Consider the following 19012-nt stretch of genomic DNA (forward strand, 5'->3'; position numbering starts at 1 on the left):
CCTGTGCAATCTAGGGGCCACTCCTCCCTCCCACCCAAGAATTTATTGTTTGGGGTCCCAAGGGGGAGGGGGGAGCCAAGGCTTGAGGAGGGGGCCGTAAAATCCACAAGGAGGCTGGGTCCTCTGGGCCCCATTGGGGTGCTACGGGCCTGGTGCCATAGCTCAGTGGTAGAGCATCTTTCTCACATGCACAAGATCTTGTCACTGGCACCTCCAGCTAAAAGGATCAAGTAGTATTCTCACAATTTTTATTGCTTAATCTCACAATTAAAAAAAAATTAAATTAAAAAAATGTAAATTAAAAATGTAAATAGTTTCAAGTTCCTTAACTTCTACAATTTTGGTGTGTTTTTTTTATTTGGGGGAGGTACTAGTGGGCAGAACACCTAAGGCACCCAAAACCCTAGGACCAGTCCTGAGCAAGAGATACTGGAACCTGATACCAGAAGCCAGCCAATTAATACACTGCCATTCCCCTCCAGTGGGTGTCTTCACAATCCCAGAACAGGTATGCCATTCTCAGGGATTGTCATTCCAATGTGGGGCCTGTCATCCATTGCAGTCCCAGCGCCGATTTTTCTAAATCCCTTCCACATTTCCATTGCAACTTTTATGTCCTGTAGCAATGGCCCAGCCTATCAGGATCTTGTCAAATCTCAAAAGTCAAGCAGAGTTTGCACTGTGTCCTATTTGGATGGGAGACCACCAAGGAAGTTCAAGGTCCCTGTGCAAGAAATAGCAAACATCTCTTGAAAATCCTGTGATGTCACCGTAAGTAGGCTGTGATTTGACCACAGTTCCCACCATCTATGTATTCAGCAGAGCCCGTTCAAGTCAACTGGCATTCCTGGTTCCTCTTATATCCAATGGGCTTCAGGTGTCTTCCTTTGTTCTCAACAGGCTTTCTGTCATTTCAGTTTTTTACATCTCCTTCCCCAGTCCCTCCCCGCCCTTCTGCTTGTCAGATTGAGCTTTAAAACGTGAAGCCGACCCTTGTAACTCCTCCTCTCCGATTTGGAAATAAGAAGCCTACACGTTGGCGGAGCCGGCGAAATATCTGCATCTGCTATGATTTCCCAATTAACCTCTGAGTAAAATCTCCTTGGCATCCGAGGGAAGTCCTCAATCTGCGCCGTCTAGGTAGCCCCCACCCCTCTTCATCTGGCTAGCCCGCCCCCTCTCTGGACCGAGGTCACTAGCGCTGAGTAAATGATATCCGACTAAATTATTGGTTTGAGCAGCCTTCATTTCCTTCTGCCGTCTCTCCCTTTCAGTGCCAGGCGTCTTTGTGCCCAATTAACAGCAAGCCTTTTATACTGAGGGAAATCCTGACATCTCCCTAAATGGAAGAAAATGAAAAGATCCCAATCTCCCTTTCTGCACTCCCTTCCCTGGGCTTTCATGTCCCTCTCTCTCGCTCTATGCAGCGATTCAGTCCCGTTCACATGAAAATTATGCCAGCTCCAGTGGCGCGTAAAATTGATGTGAACTGAAAGAAGAGGGATCAGCGTGATCTTCCCTCTCTTGTCTCAACAGGGGTTTCGGCACGTTACACAAGGCCGAGCTTGTCTCTTTAAGGAGACATTGGCCCCTAATTAGTCCGCATTCCTCCTGGTGTGGGTGATACAGCGGCGGTGAGTGGCACTGGATGGGGGTGGGACCCAGGGAGTTCAATGAATCCCCTCTCCTCCTCCGCTCCCTCCACACACCTCCCTTGTTGTGCCACCACCCAGCGAACAAGAGCCAGCAGCAGTAGCAACCACCCCACGTTACTTTGATTGACAGCTGAACAAATGTTTCCCCTGTTCGAACGCCGGCGCAATCGAACGTCAGCAATCTCAAAGCTCCACCTCAGGCAGAGCAAAGAAGGGAGGGTTGGGGGTGGGTCCCTTCAAATAACGAGTTTTGATTGGCTACCAATTGAGACTACGTATGCTCCCCACGTGGGGGAATCAGAGCAGAGCCGCCCCCCCACCTCAGACCCGTAAGCCCATTTGTCAGCGGCGAAATGATGGGCATTAATACAGAACGACGATTAATGAGTGCCCGATGCTGATTGGCCGTTGACGACAACCTCCATGGGAGGAGCGGCTGGGGGAAAAGACAGGAGGCTAAGGAGGCCTCGCGCAACCTGACGGGAATGGTAGTTTATTTGGTTGTTCTGTACGATACTGGCACCGAGAGTACTGCCATTAAGGACTACGTATCCCAAGGTGCTCCGTGGCCTTGTCCTCCGATTGTTGTGAATATGTATCAGAATGTTAATGATTTGCTGCTGCTAAATTTGGTCAAAGGAGTCACCTCGCCAGAGCGTGTTGTTAGAGCTGTTCAGAGCGGTGGGCTCGGGTGCTGCTGCGGTTTTGTGTTATATTGTTCTGTGTTGCTATTTGCCAGAGTTTGAAAGGAAAAGGGGAACAGAAAAAAAGGCAAAATAAACAAGTCAATCAATTAGGATCGTGTTTCTTCTTTTAAAAAGATATTCTTAAGGAGAGGGTTCAAGAGCCATTTAAAAGGGAAGACGGAAAAAAGACAACAAAAGGTTATTGCGTTTAAACCTTTGAAGACACGAATAAGCACTTGGGGAGAAGACGAGAGTAACAACGACATTCTTCATACTGGGAGTTCTATAAAGAAAAGGATTTCTCTCTCGCTTGTTGTGAAGGGACAACTACTAAGATCAATAAAAGTTTTCAAGCGGAAGAGTCGGCTGCCAGAGAGGCATCTCTACGGAAGAGGAGCGTATTTGGTATGAGCGGAGTTTTCCTTTCCTTTGCTCACAATCCGAGGGAGCGGGAGGAGGGTCAATCGCGGTGAAAGCAGTGCCCCTCTCGGACCGCCGGAGAGGGAGCCGTGAATGAGAAGTTCTTCCGATCGTTGGGACAGCGGAAAAAGGACCTGCCGAGCTTTCGGAGACGAGGCCAAGCCGCTTTGGAACGTCGAGCCAACTGGCCCTTCGGCTTGGTAGGGCCCTGGGCGTGGGAGCGCCGGAGCGGTGGGAATAGGCTGCGGTCTCTCCCGCGACGATGTTCGTCGGTCAGTGACAGCCTTTGTGGAATGTTGCAGCGGTCCCCTTCTGCCGGGGACAGAGCCGCCGTTGCCGCCGCCGCGCGTTTTTTCCCCCTTGTGTGTTCGCTCGGCTCCCGGGGTGGGAGAATACGGGGTGAGCCGGAGACGCTCCTCGAAGCACGAGCGGCGGGCAGCCCCGTTCTCCTCCTCCTCCTTTGCATTGTTGCCATTAAAATCAATGAGCCGAGTTTTTCTTCTGGCCCAAAGCACCCACTAAATCGGTTTGGATGATTCGCGATCTGAGCAAGATGTACCCTCAAACCAGACACCCGGTGAGTAGCGGCGAGCTGGGGAAAAGGGCAGCGCGCGGGGTGTGAGTGTTTGTGTGTGCGCGAGACTTGTATGTAGGCTAGATCTTGACGCGCCCCCCCCCCCCGCTCCTTTCAGTCTCCCGAAAGTCTTGTTTACAAAATGGGAGGGGCGGAACTGTGCGGGGGGGGGGGGGTCGAGGGTAGACGAGAGACTATCAACAAGAATAAAGACAAATCTCTCTCCCACCCCGTTTTGCCTCATGCTTTGAGAAGGCAAATAAGGGGAAAGGGAGGGGGAGAAGAGGAGGCGGGAGGGAGAGTTGGATGAAACAATTGAGTTGTAGCCATTTTCTTATTGTTGTCTTTGGCTTTCCAGGCTTTGCGATCTGAGGAGTGCGTAGTACTTCCCGTCTTATTAACAATTGAAAGGTTCAAAAGGGAAATTAAACAGCCAGACTGTGGGTTGAGGGTTCTTAATCATCCTTTTTATCTCCAAGAGTGTTCGCTGTTCAGTTTCATCCTCTAATTAACCCCCCGCCCCTTTTCTATCCCATTTCCCCTTCACCCCCTATTCGTGAAAGTGGCCGGAATTTCTTCTCCCTTTCCTAAGCCTCGGTTGCTGCGGTTGGTCGACTGGGTTGAAGTAGATTTGGTTTCTCCCTCAATTAGAGGCTCAGAGGTGTGGAGAAGACTTTATGCTTGTGTGGTAAAGCAAGAAAGGGACTTCCAAGACTGAAAGAGAGAGAGAGAACAACACTTAGTGTGTGCGCATATGCTTGTGTGTGAGGGTGCCCACAGGATCAAACAAAGTGAGTTTTAATAGGTCTTTTCATTAATGATATATGGGTGACTTCACCAGAAATGTTTGTTTGTGTTGTGTGCACCAGTGGCTGGCAGTGATGGGAAGTAATTAAAACATTTAATTCTGCTGACCGCTTCTAGGCACCACATCAGCCTGCTCAACCCTTCAAATTCACCATTTCTGAATCCTGTGATCGGATTAAGGAGGAGTTTCAGTTTTTACAGGCTCAGTACCACAGGTAATGCTGTTTACTTTCCGTGATCCTCGTGTTTGCTTATCTTTTGTTACCTCCTCCCCCTCGGCATAGATGTGTTCTTTTATTTTTTTTTTGGGGGGGGGAATCATACCAAGATGAAAAAGAAGGTAATAAAGCACAGAAAACAAACATCCACTCCCATGTTGTAGTCCTGATAGAACCCTTCTCCTCCTTGCCCCAAGCTGGAGCTGGAACCACTTGACTGAAGGAGGTTTCAAAATATTGTGAGTGTGCTTCAAAACATCACACTGCACATGTTCAAAAACACTTTAGAGCTACTCCGAAAGGGGAGGGGCAACCCTCATTGTGAATTAGTCCAGGTGGAGGAAATTGTTCTTTACTCAGGGCAGTTTGGTGACCAAAATAAAGATCTTGCATAGAAAAGATCAATCAGGAATAAAGGAAGCTTTAAGAAATTGGAGGATTTTTCCTCATTCAACTTTTGGGATGCAAAGGCTGGATTGCTTTGGATTCCTTTTCTATTTAGGGTCTGCATCTGCCCCCCCTTCAGATCTTGCATTACAATTTCAGGTGTGGATAAATGGGATTGTACTTTGGAGTGTTGGCTCATTGTTCTTAGGGTAGGAGTACCTGGAAAACAACCTCTTTCAAGATTGTTTCTTTGGTTTTTAAAAGGAGGGTGGAAAAAAAGAGGGCAAAGGAAGCTTTATTGCTCACAAGATGTGTCTTGTAGATGCTGTTGTGCTTTCTTTGAAAACCTGCAACCTTTCAACCCTTTCTACCTTTGAGTGGTTGCTATATTGAGTTATATTGTTTGTGTGAGCAAGATGACCCATGTAAAACCAGCCTAATAGTGGCATTTTGAAAAAGAATTAGACAACAGCAGGTGATTTTGTGCTTGGAAATTGTCAAGCCTCTGAACAACCATTTTCTATTAGCTGTTTCCCCTTTTAAAAAAACTCATTCAAGTGAGATGTATTTGCCCTTGCACTGATATAACAAATCTTAATGACTAAAAAAAATGGGAAATGATGGAGATCCTTTAACAACTTGGATGACTTTGTATTATATGTTGCAGTCTGTGAAATAAAAGATAGCTTCTATGTACTCATGGATGTTGGGTCCTTTTCCCCCTTTCTCTGTACAGTTTAAAGCTGGAGTGTGAAAAACTGGCCAGTGAAAAGACAGAGATGCAGCGGCATTATGTCATGGTAAGAAAGCAGCATCAACAATTCAAAATGTGAATTTGATGAACGTGGCTTACAAGTTGTTGGCAGCGGATAGCTAGTTGTGAAAGAGAGGTTATGGAGGTTGCATTATGAGACCTTGGATATGAGAGCTTTTCATCTGCTTGCGAACTCTGACTTGATGTTTTCCTTTCATGGCACAATCCACCAGGAGCTGCTCATGCCCAAGCCTTTGTTGAAATGAATAGATGTTAGCACAGCACCCTATCTGTCCTGTATGGCAGGAGGTCCTGGCAGATTTTGCTTTGGGAGTTCACAGCCTGTAGAATTCCTTACCCCCCCTCCCCTTTGATGTACTGATGAAATATTGTTAGCTTGCCTAAGACATATCTAGGTTTTTGTATTGGCTTGCATGTTTTCACATCTTTTCTTTCTCCGGCACCTCCCCAGCTTGTGGAATGCATCTAAATTTTCAAGAAATGAATTTACCTTTTAAGAAGGAAAGAAGGAGTCAATACTTCTAGTGTGGATCTCACTTCTCAAACCTGTTGCTTACATTGCTGATGAGCTATCAGTTAAAGCCTTCCGTGTTTAATTGAGGATATTGGTGACCAGAGTCATAGAAAGGATGTTTCCTCTGTATCTCTGATCTGTGTTTGGCAGCGATTGGCATATGATGAAGTCTTTAAATATCTAATTTTCTGATGGATTATGATGACATCCAAAGAGCTGTTTTCTGTCTGCTCTTCTGTGCTTATGTGAGGAAATAATTGCTTTCTTTATGTGATGGAGTGACTCAGTTGTAAGGAGGAAAATAACCTTGAGATATGCTGCCTTCTAGCCAAAGCACAAACTATCCATCAAAGCGTATATTCTGGCCTTCACATATCTAATGTGCCTAACACAAATGATGCTATCTTGCAAAATTGTGCTACGCTGCAATACAGGAAAACAGGAGGGTTCTCCCTCCCTTTTTTAAAAAGTGGTATATTTATTTGAATTGCTATGCTGTTTTATTTCGTACAAAGCAATGTAATTGAAGTCATTTTGTCTTTAATTTAAAATTGTTGAAACTTTTCTTTCCCTTGCTGATTTATGACCCCCTCTGCTTTCTTGCGCTTCTGACATTTTTAGAATTTTCATTCAGTGCAATGGAACAAACAAATCTATTATACTTGCACTTATCTGTTCTCTAATAAGTGTAATTTTTTTGTTGGTATGCATGTGTGTGATTTTTTTCTGTAGTACTTTAAACAACCCTGTATTAACAAAGATGAACAAAAAATGTGTGATATCTGGCAAGACTGAAATAAATACTGTATGTTTAATTTGATGCATTTATGTGAAATAAATCCCTCTTCCTTTTTTCTTAGTATTATGAAATGTCCTATGGGTTGAATATAGAGATGCATAAACAGGTAGGCAAATAATTTTCTCTTTTTGTGTAATATTACAATTTCCCTTCTCATTTAATCCATTTTTTACTTTCATGTTTCAGTAAAATAGGTGAAATGGGTTTTTTTTGGGGGGGGGAGAGGAGTTTAAATCTGATCTTTATATTGTGTGTACTCATGTGAAGTGGTATAGTTGTTTCTAATTTTTATGTGAACTGAGAGAAGCAATGGGATCACGGTGTGAGAGATACATTAATTCAGCTTTCAAATAACCCAGTTATAAATTGATCACAAAATTAGGCTTGTAGGTTAAATCTATGTGTTGTAAAATGCAGGTTTATTAGAGCAAGATAAACAGAAGGAAATGGTTCTGAGATTAGTATACGGTTACAGGACTGTTGTCTTCCTTTAGTCAAATTATCTGAAAGCAGGTGACAGTACTGAGGTATGTAGAGTGACAAAATTGGTACAAAATGATGTAGCAGACCCCTGACTGTATTTAGTTGGGCCTCATCAAGAAATTGTGTACCATAGTTCCAAAATAAGCTCATACTGAAGTTTAGCCCTGTGCTGTAGACTTCAGCATTTAGCAGGTTAAAGTGTGATGCAGTAAATAGGGCTCTTTTTCTTGGTGATTTGCTGTAAACTTTTTCAAGTAGGGAACCAGAAATTTGACTTGCTGTCTGGTCAGAAATTGTGGTTGTTCATTGAATAATATTTGTTTCAGAAAACACATTAAGTTCCTTAGTGCAGTGAGGATAGAAACAGAATTGCATGATGCTTGTTTGTGACCAGAGTTGAGCTTTATACTTGAGAATGTTTGATTTCTGGGTCTTGATTTTGATTTTGTAGTTGTCTGTCTTGTTCTTCTATCCATACTAGTTGCAATTGGAAACATACTACAGTTGGTGTATTACTAGTGCATTTCCTAAAGTTTCCATCCTAAAATTCATATCCTAGTGATACATATAAAGGAATGTACCTTTGACAGTTTAATAGTGATGAGTGAAGAGTATTCACAGGACATAATTCAACAAGTGAGTGCTAAAACTAATTGAAAGCAAATGTGTGTGGGGAGGTATGTAGGGGTGGAATTATGTCTTTTTCTAGCAGAAAAAAATGTCGAATTAGTATTAGCTGTTTTACTTTTAGAGCTTAATGTATAAATTGTAATGAATTAATTTACTCTATGGTCTCCTGTAGATGTTTATAGCTGCCAACCAATTGCTTCATGACTCATCTATCCATACAAATAAATAAATATGCATATCTGTGAGGGTTCTTTTAAAGGGAGAAGCAGCCTAGGTGTGAAGATGCTTAAAAAAAACCACCCTTAATTTTTATGTCACATCTTTCACTTCTGGAACAACAGGAAATAGGGGACATTTCTGCAGAGATGTTAAATTTAAATTATAAATGTGCAGGTTTTGAAGAAATGAGTTTAGTTGGAATGCAACTTTTTACATTACTATCATTTCTTTTTGGACTTGTAATGTAACCATTGCACTGCTATAAAATTTTTATTATATCATATGCGATGACTGTAATGAAATGCAACAAAGGAACATGTTTGTAGCACATCATTCTCAAAATCTCATCTTCTCATCTCTCTCCTCTGTGTAATATGTGGGCTTGGTAATGAGCATCATAACCTTTCTCCCAGCTTAGAGACTGCAACATCCTGTTCAGTATGTTCCCCATCTGACATTATGGAAATATTGAAGGCTGCCTTTTCCTAGATGTGCATATGCACTTCTAAGGGGGAAAAGCCTTGACCCTCCACCTTAGTCCCTCAGTCTTTCTTTTTGTCACCCCACCCCAGTGGAGTCTGAACGATCCACCTTACTGGATTATTTGTGGGGTTTGTTCTTATACTGAATCATCTAAAAATCCTGAGGGCAGTTTATCACATTATGGAATACAGACAGCTCTATGAACCGCCTACTTATTATATTTATTTTCTCCCTGCCTCTTCTGCCCCCCCCCCTTCCTGAGCACAGAGACCTATCTGTCTTTATTTGTTTTCCTAGGCAGACAGCCTTGGTTCCTCTTAGCTTCTTTTCCAGATGCAGTTGCTGGATGCCCTTGTAATGGAAAGCAGGCAATAATGCAGCAGAGTTGCCCTGCGGCATAATTGGGCCTAGTTCTCAAGATCAGGTTACGCTTATTCGTTTATTAGATTTGTGTCTCAGAGGGTTCAAATGTAGGGCTCCCTGGAGTCCTTGGAAGTACCCTAGTAATTGGTGGCCCTGATATTTGAAACCTTTGTATATTTTTCTGTTAAAGCATCTGTTCTTGGCTGCTCCCAGACACTGAATATTTATTTTTAGAATTTTTTTCCATTGGAAAAGAAAATGATAGCTGTGATGGAGTCATGACTCTGTGATTTAGCAAACTGATAAAAGGATAAATGCATAGAGTGGTGCGTGCGTGTGTGCCTTGAGGGTGGGGTCAAGTCCATGGAAGGTGAAGAGGATGTGGTTTGGTTTCTCTGTGTCCCCTCCCCCTTTCACAAGGCTGATCATTAGTCATCTTGTGTTGATTTTGATAGAAGACTATTAAAGTGAAACCTATAGGGAATTTGTCATTCTGAAAGGAAAGCTAATGTAATTAGTACCAATTAAAGTACATTTAGTAAATTGGATTTAATCTTAATTAAGCCTGCGTAATGTTGCCAATTTTTAACAATTATGTTTGAGAACATAATTAATTTAGATTTTGGTAATTGAGTAAATAGCATTAGACTGATAGAATTAGTTCTCTGATTTATTTTGGTATATTCTTTTAAAACAACCTTGATGTGAGGCATTAATACCTAAACTTTTACACTTTTGGCAATTTCTGTGGAGACCAATTGAGTATGATGGATCTGTTGAGAAAAATGCCAAATGAAAAAAACTGATTGTGATTTTAGTTTGGGATACAGTAGGAAAGATTCTTCCATGCTGTCTTGTATGTTAATTTGTTAATTAGGCTGTAATTGTGATTTGCATTTGCTAGGATATAATTGTTTTGAACTTAGTAAGGCATTCTTGCATGTTCATGATTGGGGTGTGACAGTGTCCTGAATATCTTCTTTAAAAAAAATAAACTGAATAGAATAGAATACATACCTATAGTCAAGAACATGTGAACATGATAAATTCTGTTTTCTGTTAATTATTATAAGTTTTGTTCTTTGAATTGCGTTATTACTTACTGTATAGTAGAATAGTCAAGTAGAAATTTCAGCACTGTTTGTTATTTGTGCTGCCTCTGCCAAAGAAGAATCTGCACTTGGTTGCAAAGAACAGAGTCTTATGAATAAGACAAGTAGGAAGTTAGGAGTAAAAAGATCTTTTTTAATAGCTTGAGAGTACAGTTAGGCTTTGTTTTTATGTTAAACCCTTGTAATTGGAAGAATCTCAAAGAAACGACTTTCCTCTTCCAATGCATATTTTGGGAAATTCAGACATTGAGGCTAGTCATTGAAAATGAATGACATTTAAAAAAAAATCAGCAGAGCATTCTCTCCCCCCCCAAATAATTTTCTTTCAATCCATGTAAATTTTATTACAAGTCTTGGGCAACAACCATTTGAGTGCTGCTAAAATATTAATTAAGTAGAAATGAAAGGGCTCTGGCCAGCTGATAGCATATCATAATCGTAGCTGCAGCAGTTGATGGTAAATGATGATAAATGGCATTAGGAACCTTTTAGCAAACTGTAATAACTCCAAGGAGGGAAGTGGTATGGATTTGCATTATATCTGATACCCTCTGGTACCAAGTGGATTGCCAATACTGCTTGTTTAGCATTTTCTAAGGGCAATAGGATATTGATTTCTGACTTACAAGGAACAGCTCTATTTTCACCATTGAAAAGTATTGCAGGTTGTTAAGAAGAAATTGACTTGAAGAGGCCTGACTGCTGCCCATCATGGAGCAAATAAAGCAAAACTGCCGAAGCATGGTGGTGCAGTGAGATGGGGCCCTCAGCAATTTGTTGCTATTAATTTACCATGCTCGACAGCAAATCAATCGGCATCTACTTCATCTGCTGGAGAAAATGCTGTCCAGGGCAGATAAAAGGCCCCGCATAGTACAGAGAATAGACTGGATCAGCCAAACGGAGGCTGCAGTTAATGTGTAAATAAGTGAAATCAAGGCTGCTGTTGCAGAGGAAGCTGTTTTTAATTAGGTTGGGGCTTTATAGTGAGCTATTTAAGAAAGTAGCATAGAGCTTGAAGGGGGAGGAGGAGATTTCACACTGACTGTGCTAATATATGGCTTGTATGACATCCTAGCCTTGAGTCTGCTTGCTGCTTTGGCTTCAGTAAATTATTTTGGTTGAATGACTAAAGGAGGGAATCAATTTGTTTAATTGGGAGCCAAGTTTTTGTCTATTTTCATATACTTGGCCACAGAAAGCTTGTATTGCAGAGAACTGCTGGTAATATAGTGCTTTTGAGTGTTTTGATAACAGGGATTGGATTTGTGAGTTGCATGCATATTCAGCTAGGCAACATAGGCCAGCCTCTTTGCTTTGTAAGTAATGCAGACAAATTACTGCCACTGGGAATTTCTGGTGCTCTGGACTGAAAGTCTGCAGGCACTGCTGAAGTTGGGAACTGTTTAATGTGCAGAACCCATGAATGTGAGAACTTGATGTGCATGTTCACACTTCCATGTTTCTAAGAAATCTCTTTTCAGAAGGAATGGCTATTTTTATGCTATTCTCACGTATCTGAGTAATCTATGGAAATTCCAAAACATTTGTGTACTGCTTAAATGCTGTTCCTGTTGTTGTTTTGACTTGCTGGTTATCCAAATGTTTTGGCTTGCAAATGAGGTTGCATGTGTAAGTAGAATTACAAAGAGTATGTGTGTCGTAGTAATCTGTGACTGGCAATATATTGTTTTTCATTTGAAGGCAAGCTGGAGATCCAACTGAAATTACACTGCTTGAATTCCCTCCATTCTAAACAGTAGGAAAGATTTAATCAAGATACAAGCAGTGAGAAGTCAGAACAAAAATTGGGAAGCTTTAAAATAAAGTAGATTAGAAGGGAAACTAAAGACTGCAGCATCTCATGGTGTTAAGGGAAGGGGAGAAACTCTGCTTGTAGGTTTTCCATCAATTTTCAACATATTGAAAGGGGTTGAAAAATTGGCATGATCATCCAAGGTTATTCTAAATTTAGATCACTCACCCTGTATGTATCCGGTTCAGCCAAAGCGTTAATTTTGGGGTGATGTACACTCTGGATGCTCACAGACTTTCTCTGAAGCTGCTTTATAACGAGTCAGACCATTGGTTCACAGTGCTCAGTATTTTCTGTTCTGACCAGCCGGGCTTCCCAAGACCGACTATCTTGAGATCCTTTAAGTATGCCATGGGTTGAAATGGAAACCTTCTTCATGTAAAGCATGTGCTGTGTCTTTGATCATACTCTTTCTCATATCCATCATTTTTTGTGAATACAGTAGTGTTACAATAGTGTTTCACTAAGATGGCCCACAGGGAATGTGTGAGTTATGAATAGCAGACACGCATCCCTTAAGTATCAGTGTAACATTAATGTATCTTTGTGACACAAGTGAGTTTCTTGTAACTTATTAGCTCTGCTAATTATTGGATTTTCATAAATGGAAACAGTTCTGACTGATCAGTTTGGGTTGGATTTATTCTGAAGCTCTTAAATTAGGGGTGTTGAATGTCCAGTGCATTGGCAGAATCAGCCCACTGAGGGCTTTAATCAGGCCCACTACTCTTTTCTCCACCCTCCTGACCTCACCATTTAAACTCAGAGGCTGCTGATTTTCCTAGCTCTTTTCTTCTTGTTTTTCCAGCTGCAGCAGGAACCTCTCCTGGGCTTGCAAAGCTGCAAAGAAAATGCAGAATGGATTTTTCCATTAACATCTTTGTGCCCAGATAGACTACTCTGGGAATAGTTTATCTGGGTGCAGAGACCTTACTGGAAAATCCATTCCATGTTTTCCTTATGGCTTTGTCTGTGCTGAAATGTATTTTAATGGAGTGGAGCTCAGCTTCACTTTTCAGTATTTGTATAGCTGGTTAGAAGCTGTTCCTCCTGGAGTTGTGTGATCTTGCAAATAAAGGGTTGATACTCTGAGCCAGCTTGTCTCTGCTGAATGGATCTGAGAACTGGTGACTAGTGAGTACTCTAACCTGGGAACCCACAGCCAAAGGAGGATATTACACTGAAGAGTTGTTACGAATTTGAGTAGTCCTGGGGATGGAGGGAGAAGCTTCCAATGTCCAGCCATTTCATGTTTTCCTAAGCTCAGACCATTTTATATTTTTAGTTTCTTATTTTCTTGAAGTTCTGTTTTTAAAATTGCATTGTCAAATCCCACTATCCCTCCACCTTTCCATTTTAAACAAAACATTGCAAGAGTTTTAAGCATGTTTGTATTTTAAGTAAAAAATACTATGTTTAATTATGTTTCTCTGTATCTTTTATAAAGTTTATATCTCCTTTACCTGGCATTACATTTTATGATACACTTGGCCTGGCCCCACAAAGTCCTATTTATGTCAGATCTGGCCCTTGTAACAAATGAATACAACACCCCTTTTTTAAACCTTCCTCCTTCAAACAGATGAACACTATGCTTTGATCTGTGGGTTGTGTGTGTTACAAGGCTAGAGAAACTTTGCCACTTCAGAACTTAGTAATTCTAAATACAACATTTGCTTCAGAAATTGCTTGACCATACATTGATTGGTAATAGTTTTTATTGGCTCTTGGCGCAGGGTGTGTGCTAGCTGTGACGTATAGCTACAAAGCAGAACTGAACTCAGCAGGTGTGATACTAATTAGTAGACCTACATCAGTTTGTATGGATGAGCCTCTAACAAACAAAGCTGTTAATATTCCTCTTAACTGAAGAGTGTAAACATTGAACCAATTGTCAGGGTGAGGAGAACCTAAATATTTCTGCTGGCATGTCAGCAATGTGAATAAAAACTCATGAGACTAGCGTAGCATCATATTTATGATATTGCTCAGCTAAAGCAATAGGCAAGCTTCATTCTAAACATATATTGGACATTGCAGTAAATCTTGTGAAAAATTAGATATGCGTGCAAAATTTATAGTCCTGGGCTAGAAAAGCAAGTGCAAAACCTTTGTCTTAACAGATTTGCTGTATTGGTATTTTTAAACTTGGAAGAAGACAGTGGCCTTTCTATATATTTCAACCTAAAACAGTCTTCATAATTGTAGCTATATATGAACATATGAAGCTGCCTTATACTGAATCAGACCCTTGGTCCATCAAAGTCAGTATTGTCTTCTCAGATTGGGAGCGGCTCTCCATGGTCTCAAGCTGAGGATTTTCACGCCTACTTGCCTGGACCCTTTTTGGAGATGCCAGGGATTGAACCTGGGACCTTCTGCTTACCAAGCAGATGATCTACCACTGAGCCACCGTCCCTCCAACTATATGGCTATATGGTTCTGAGATCCTTTTCATGTCTCATTTGCTAACAAGGTACACTGAAGTGCTTCACCTTGTTACTTGGTGAGGTAATAAGCTTTTGGTGTTTCTAAGTGAGGATGACTGACTGGTGTCTTTTTTTTAAATATAAATTTTATTGCAATATGACTGGTGTCTTGTGTATTAAAAATTAATTTTATCTATGCTCCATTCATTTGACAATATTTCAACTAATATGTGGAGAATACGTAGAATTTAAAAAAAGGTAGAAGGTACCAGTCACCGGTGTTCCCTCTAAGCTGAGTTAGCTTGAGCTAGCTCACAGATTTTTAGCCTCCAGCTCACACATTTTTATCTTAACTCAAGAAGGATGACCCCAGAGCGCACTAATTTATGCAGTAGCTCACAGCTGTAATCCCAGTAGCTCACAACCTTAATGCCAGTAGCTCACAAAGTAGAATTTTTGTTCACAAGACTCGGCAGCATTGCCAGCCACTCAGTTTTGTTTTTAAAAGGTATGTGTATGTCAGTGACAGAGGTTTCATGCTTTTCCTTTTTGGTGTTTCAGGTAACGTCTTGGCTTTGGTTTAGCACAGGGGTGGCTGAACTGCAGCTTGGAAGCCACGTGTGGCTCTTTCACACATATTGTGTGGCTCTTGAAGCCCCCAGTGCCACACTGGCCAGCTTGGAGATGGCATTTCCCTCTTTAAATCACTTCGCCAAGCCAGCTGGCGGTTTGAAGAATGCAGTCGAAGTGGCTTTCTTTCCACCTCTTCCTTCCTACCTGGTGACTCTCAAACATCTGATGTTTGTGTCTTGCGGTTCTCAAACATTTATTCTATGTGGCTCTTACGTTAAGCAAGCTTGGCCACCCCTGGTTTAGCATATCTGCCCCATTAATGTAGACTCTTCCTTGACCAGTTGTTGTCTCATATCCACAGATAGTCATGCTCTATGGACAGAAATCCTACTTTCTTTTCACCCCATCTTGCCACAGCCAGAAATTCTACCTGAAATGATTTTCCTCTTCGAAACATTTTAGAAATGCTGCATTGTCTTGAAGTTGGACACCTCATGTGTAGTCAGGTTGTGTAGTATTATGCACATCTGCTCCCTGGACTGCTGCCAGGCAAATACAGAGGTCTATAAGTATAATGTAGATCTTGGCTTTGTTCAAGCTCCATTCCAAAGCTCTTCCAAGGGACCCCTTTTAATTAAGGTACACAGTATTTTCTTGTACCCGTTTTGGAAGGCCCAGTATATATTATTGCAATTAGTGATTTGTGGAATCATTAAAAAGTTTAACAGGATGATTCACACCTTTTATACAAATAAATTTATAATCCTTCTTTCCAAATGTTTTGAGGGAAGTAGCAGCCATATGTGTAGAAATGACTGTATTGCATTAAATGGGGTGGAATTAGAATTATCGGCCTCCAGCTTTTACAACTTTTACAACTGATCTCTAGGTGACAGAGATCAACGCCCCTGGAGAAAATGGAAATAACAGAAAAACCACCGGAAGCAATGAACTTTACACAGAAATGTACATAAATACGTTTTAGTGCAAGCTTAAATGAAACTTAAAACAAAACTAAGGAACACTGAGCTTTCAACATACGAATTTTCCCACACAGTCTTTCAACAGTCCTGTAAATCGGCTTCCTTCGAGTAGACTCAGTTGTGGGTGAATGCGTTTTTCCTCAGTGCCTGACTCCTAACGATGTGGAGAGAGTAAGGAGGGAACCACTTATGAAAGGACTCCTCACGGTTTCGATCACTTCATCAGCTGCCTCCTCCCGACGTTATATGGAGCCTCAGCTCAATTTTTTCAACATGGGTCTACGCATGTGCTTAACAGTTGCTAGAGGCTATCTGGCTCTCCTTGTTGAAAACCTGATGCTCTCATTGGTTGCTGCTGGCTCTCCATGTTGAAAAAATTGAGCTGAGGGTAGCCCCATAGCTAGGGGCTGCAGGGGGCCATAGGGGAGAGAAACCTTTAAATTATGCAGGAGGCTGGTGACTGCTCCTGCCACACCCTCCTGCATAATTTAGACCCCACTGATCAGCTAATACTGTACTGTTGTTTTCCTCCAGAGGAGGGAAGGAAGTGGGTGGGACTTGCAAGGTGCATCACCACCTCCTTTTCCTCACCCTCATTCCAGCCTGCTGCTCTTGCGGCACTCAAGAGGGAGAAATGTGTGACAATGTCCTGAAATGATCACGCTCTAGGCACGGTGCCCCTGAAGCACTCCGTGCCCCTGCCTGCCTGTCTCCCCCCCACTCTACCCGCGAAGTGCAGGGGAGCTGCTCTGCTTGCAAGGTGGCGTGGAGGAGGCGTCCCTCCTCTCCGACTCCCACCTCCCAGGAGCAAACGAGAAGGCGGCTCGTGCACCAAGTAGGTGCACACTCAGCCTTCTCATTGGCAGCAGCTGTAGCAGCTGGGGCCTTGGGGGGTGGTGCTGGCTGCTCTTCCCTCCCCTGCAACTAGGAGGGTGAGCGTGAGCAGCACCGCGTGCCGCAGGTGTCTCTTGCTCCTTCTGTAGATGGCAAGTTCATTCCCCTACCTCCCACCACACCTTCCTCCATAGCAAAGGTTCCCGTCACCTCCACTTTCCTGTCCTCCCCTCACGGAACCAGCTGCACAATGCGCCTTTACCTGAAGATTGCCTGCCTGCATGGAGCTGCCTGCTTGCCTTTACTCCGGCCACACTAGGCAGAGGAGCCTGCCCATGAGATTTAAATCATACAGGAGTGAGACAGCAGCCTGAAGGTGAGGGGCCATCCAAAACTGTTGGGGGGCCAGGCCACATGGGCCTCTGGTTAGCTACGGGCCTGGCTGAGGCTCCATGTAACATCAGGAAAAGGAGGCTGATGAAGTGATCAAAACCGTGAGGAGTCCTTTCATAAGCAGTTCCTTCCTTACTCTCTCCACATCATTAGGAGTCGAGCACTGAGGAAAAAAACGTTTACCCACAACTGAGTCTACTCGAACTAAGCCAATTTACAGGGCTGCTGAAAGACTGTATGGGAAAATTCATATGTTGAAAGCTCAGTGTTCCTTAGTTTTGTTTTGTTTAATTCATTTAAGCTTGCACTAAAACGTATTTATACACAAATTTCATTGCTTCCGGTGGATTTTCTGTTATTTCCATTGATTACACTGGTTCCAGTTGTTTTGATCATCCCCTGGAGAAAATGGTTGCTTTGCAGGGTGGATTCTATGGCACTGTGCCATGCTGAGGCCCCTTCCCTCATCCCTTCCTCTCCTGGATTTGCCCCCAAAGTCTCCAAATATTTTCTAACCCAGATGTGGCAGTCCTAGGTGGAATGATGAAAGGAAGTCTACTATGATTGTTATGGCCTTAGTGATTTTTTGAGGCACAATTTATGGTGATTCTCTCAGATTCAGTACCAAAGGTTGTATAATGTTAGTAACATTTAATTGCATAAACTTAGTTACTGTATTTTTCTTGCCAGATGTATTTTTGTCATTTACATAATATTTGTGCTATATTTGATGGTGTTAACTATTGTGAAAATAGTGGTTTGTATGAATTCTTGATAAGATAGTGGAAACTGAAAAGGGAGGATACAGAGAATTTATAAATCTCAATGAATCTTTGTAACTTAAGACTATTTTGACCCCTTTCATGGAAAAACTATATAGATTTCACTTTGAGATTGTTTTAGGTATGTTGTCAGTACTGTATTAAACTTCAAGCATTTTCTCCCTAATTCTCTTCATATATATTTATAGTACAGGGAAAGCTGCATAGAAGCTTAGCCTATCTAAATGAACTGTTTTCTCAGGTTCAGTGATTTCTAATAGATGTTTGGAAATAATTAATTTCAAGGTTCTTACGTACCATTTTTTTTAGTAGTCTCTCTAATATTTGCCTTGAGAGTATGAATTTGGACCCATGAAGCTTCCTTTTTACCACATCAAACTAGCTCAGCACAATTTATATGTGCTTGGGTCTCAGTCAGAGAAAGCTTTTTACAAATGGCTGCTACCTTGCAGTCCTTTTAAGTGGAAATGCTGGGGATTTCTCATCTATTTCAGATGAGAATGCAAAGCATGTGATCTACGACTAAGCCACAGCCTCTCTCTCAAATAATTTCTTTTACCTCAGACGCTGAATGCTGTTAAAAGTAGTAGTGGTTCTGCTTTAGAGCTGTCATGTCAGTGCAACAAATGCATGAAAATACCTTACACTTCATGTACAAGTAACAAGTCCTCATGTTTCTGTAAATTTGTATTCTACACATTGAAATCAATGCACACAATAGGTCCTAGAAGAGAAGTTTTCATTCAGGGGAATATCTTCCCCTCTGAGACCACTTCTGCTGAAGTTGTTTTTCTTCCTCTGATCTTATACCAAAGGCTGGGCAAGTTAGCCAAACTAGTTAGATTCCTTTATCCTGGGCCCATTGTGCTGAGATCTTTATTGTCAATGTCAGTGTCATAAAAAGGAATTCCATAATCTGAATTAAGACTATTTAAGATTCTCTAACATACATCAATCAGGTTTTTTTCTGTATCAACCAGGCCTCTAGCACTTCATAATCCAGTTTCCCCAAATTTATTTTTGCCTATGAGAAGGAGATTGGTTTATACCCTGCCCTTCACTTGGAGTCTCAGCAGT

General features: G+C 41.9%; 1 protein-coding gene across 8 annotated transcripts in view; it reads left to right on the plus strand.

The window, feature by feature from the left end:
- Positions 1–2054: 2054 nt before the first annotated feature.
- Positions 2055–19012, plus strand: part of LOC132569374 (transducin-like enhancer protein 4) — a 222268-nt gene continuing 205310 nt past the window's right edge. For all 8 annotated transcript variants that reach the window (XM_060235383.1, XM_060235385.1, XM_060235384.1 and 5 more), the window contains exons 1-4: positions 2055–3338; positions 4260–4357; positions 5484–5547; positions 6897–6941. In XM_060235383.1, the coding sequence (XP_060091366.1) occupies positions 3294–3338; positions 4260–4357; positions 5484–5547; positions 6897–6941 (252 nt within the window). In that variant the 5' untranslated portion in view covers positions 2055–3293. The remainder of the gene's footprint in view (positions 3339–4259; positions 4358–5483; positions 5548–6896; positions 6942–19012) is intronic.

The sequence above is a fragment of the Heteronotia binoei genome, chromosome 4, assembly GCF_032191835.1.
Source record: "Heteronotia binoei isolate CCM8104 ecotype False Entrance Well chromosome 4, APGP_CSIRO_Hbin_v1, whole genome shotgun sequence".
Lineage (NCBI taxonomy): Eukaryota > Metazoa > Chordata > Lepidosauria > Squamata > Gekkonidae > Heteronotia > Heteronotia binoei.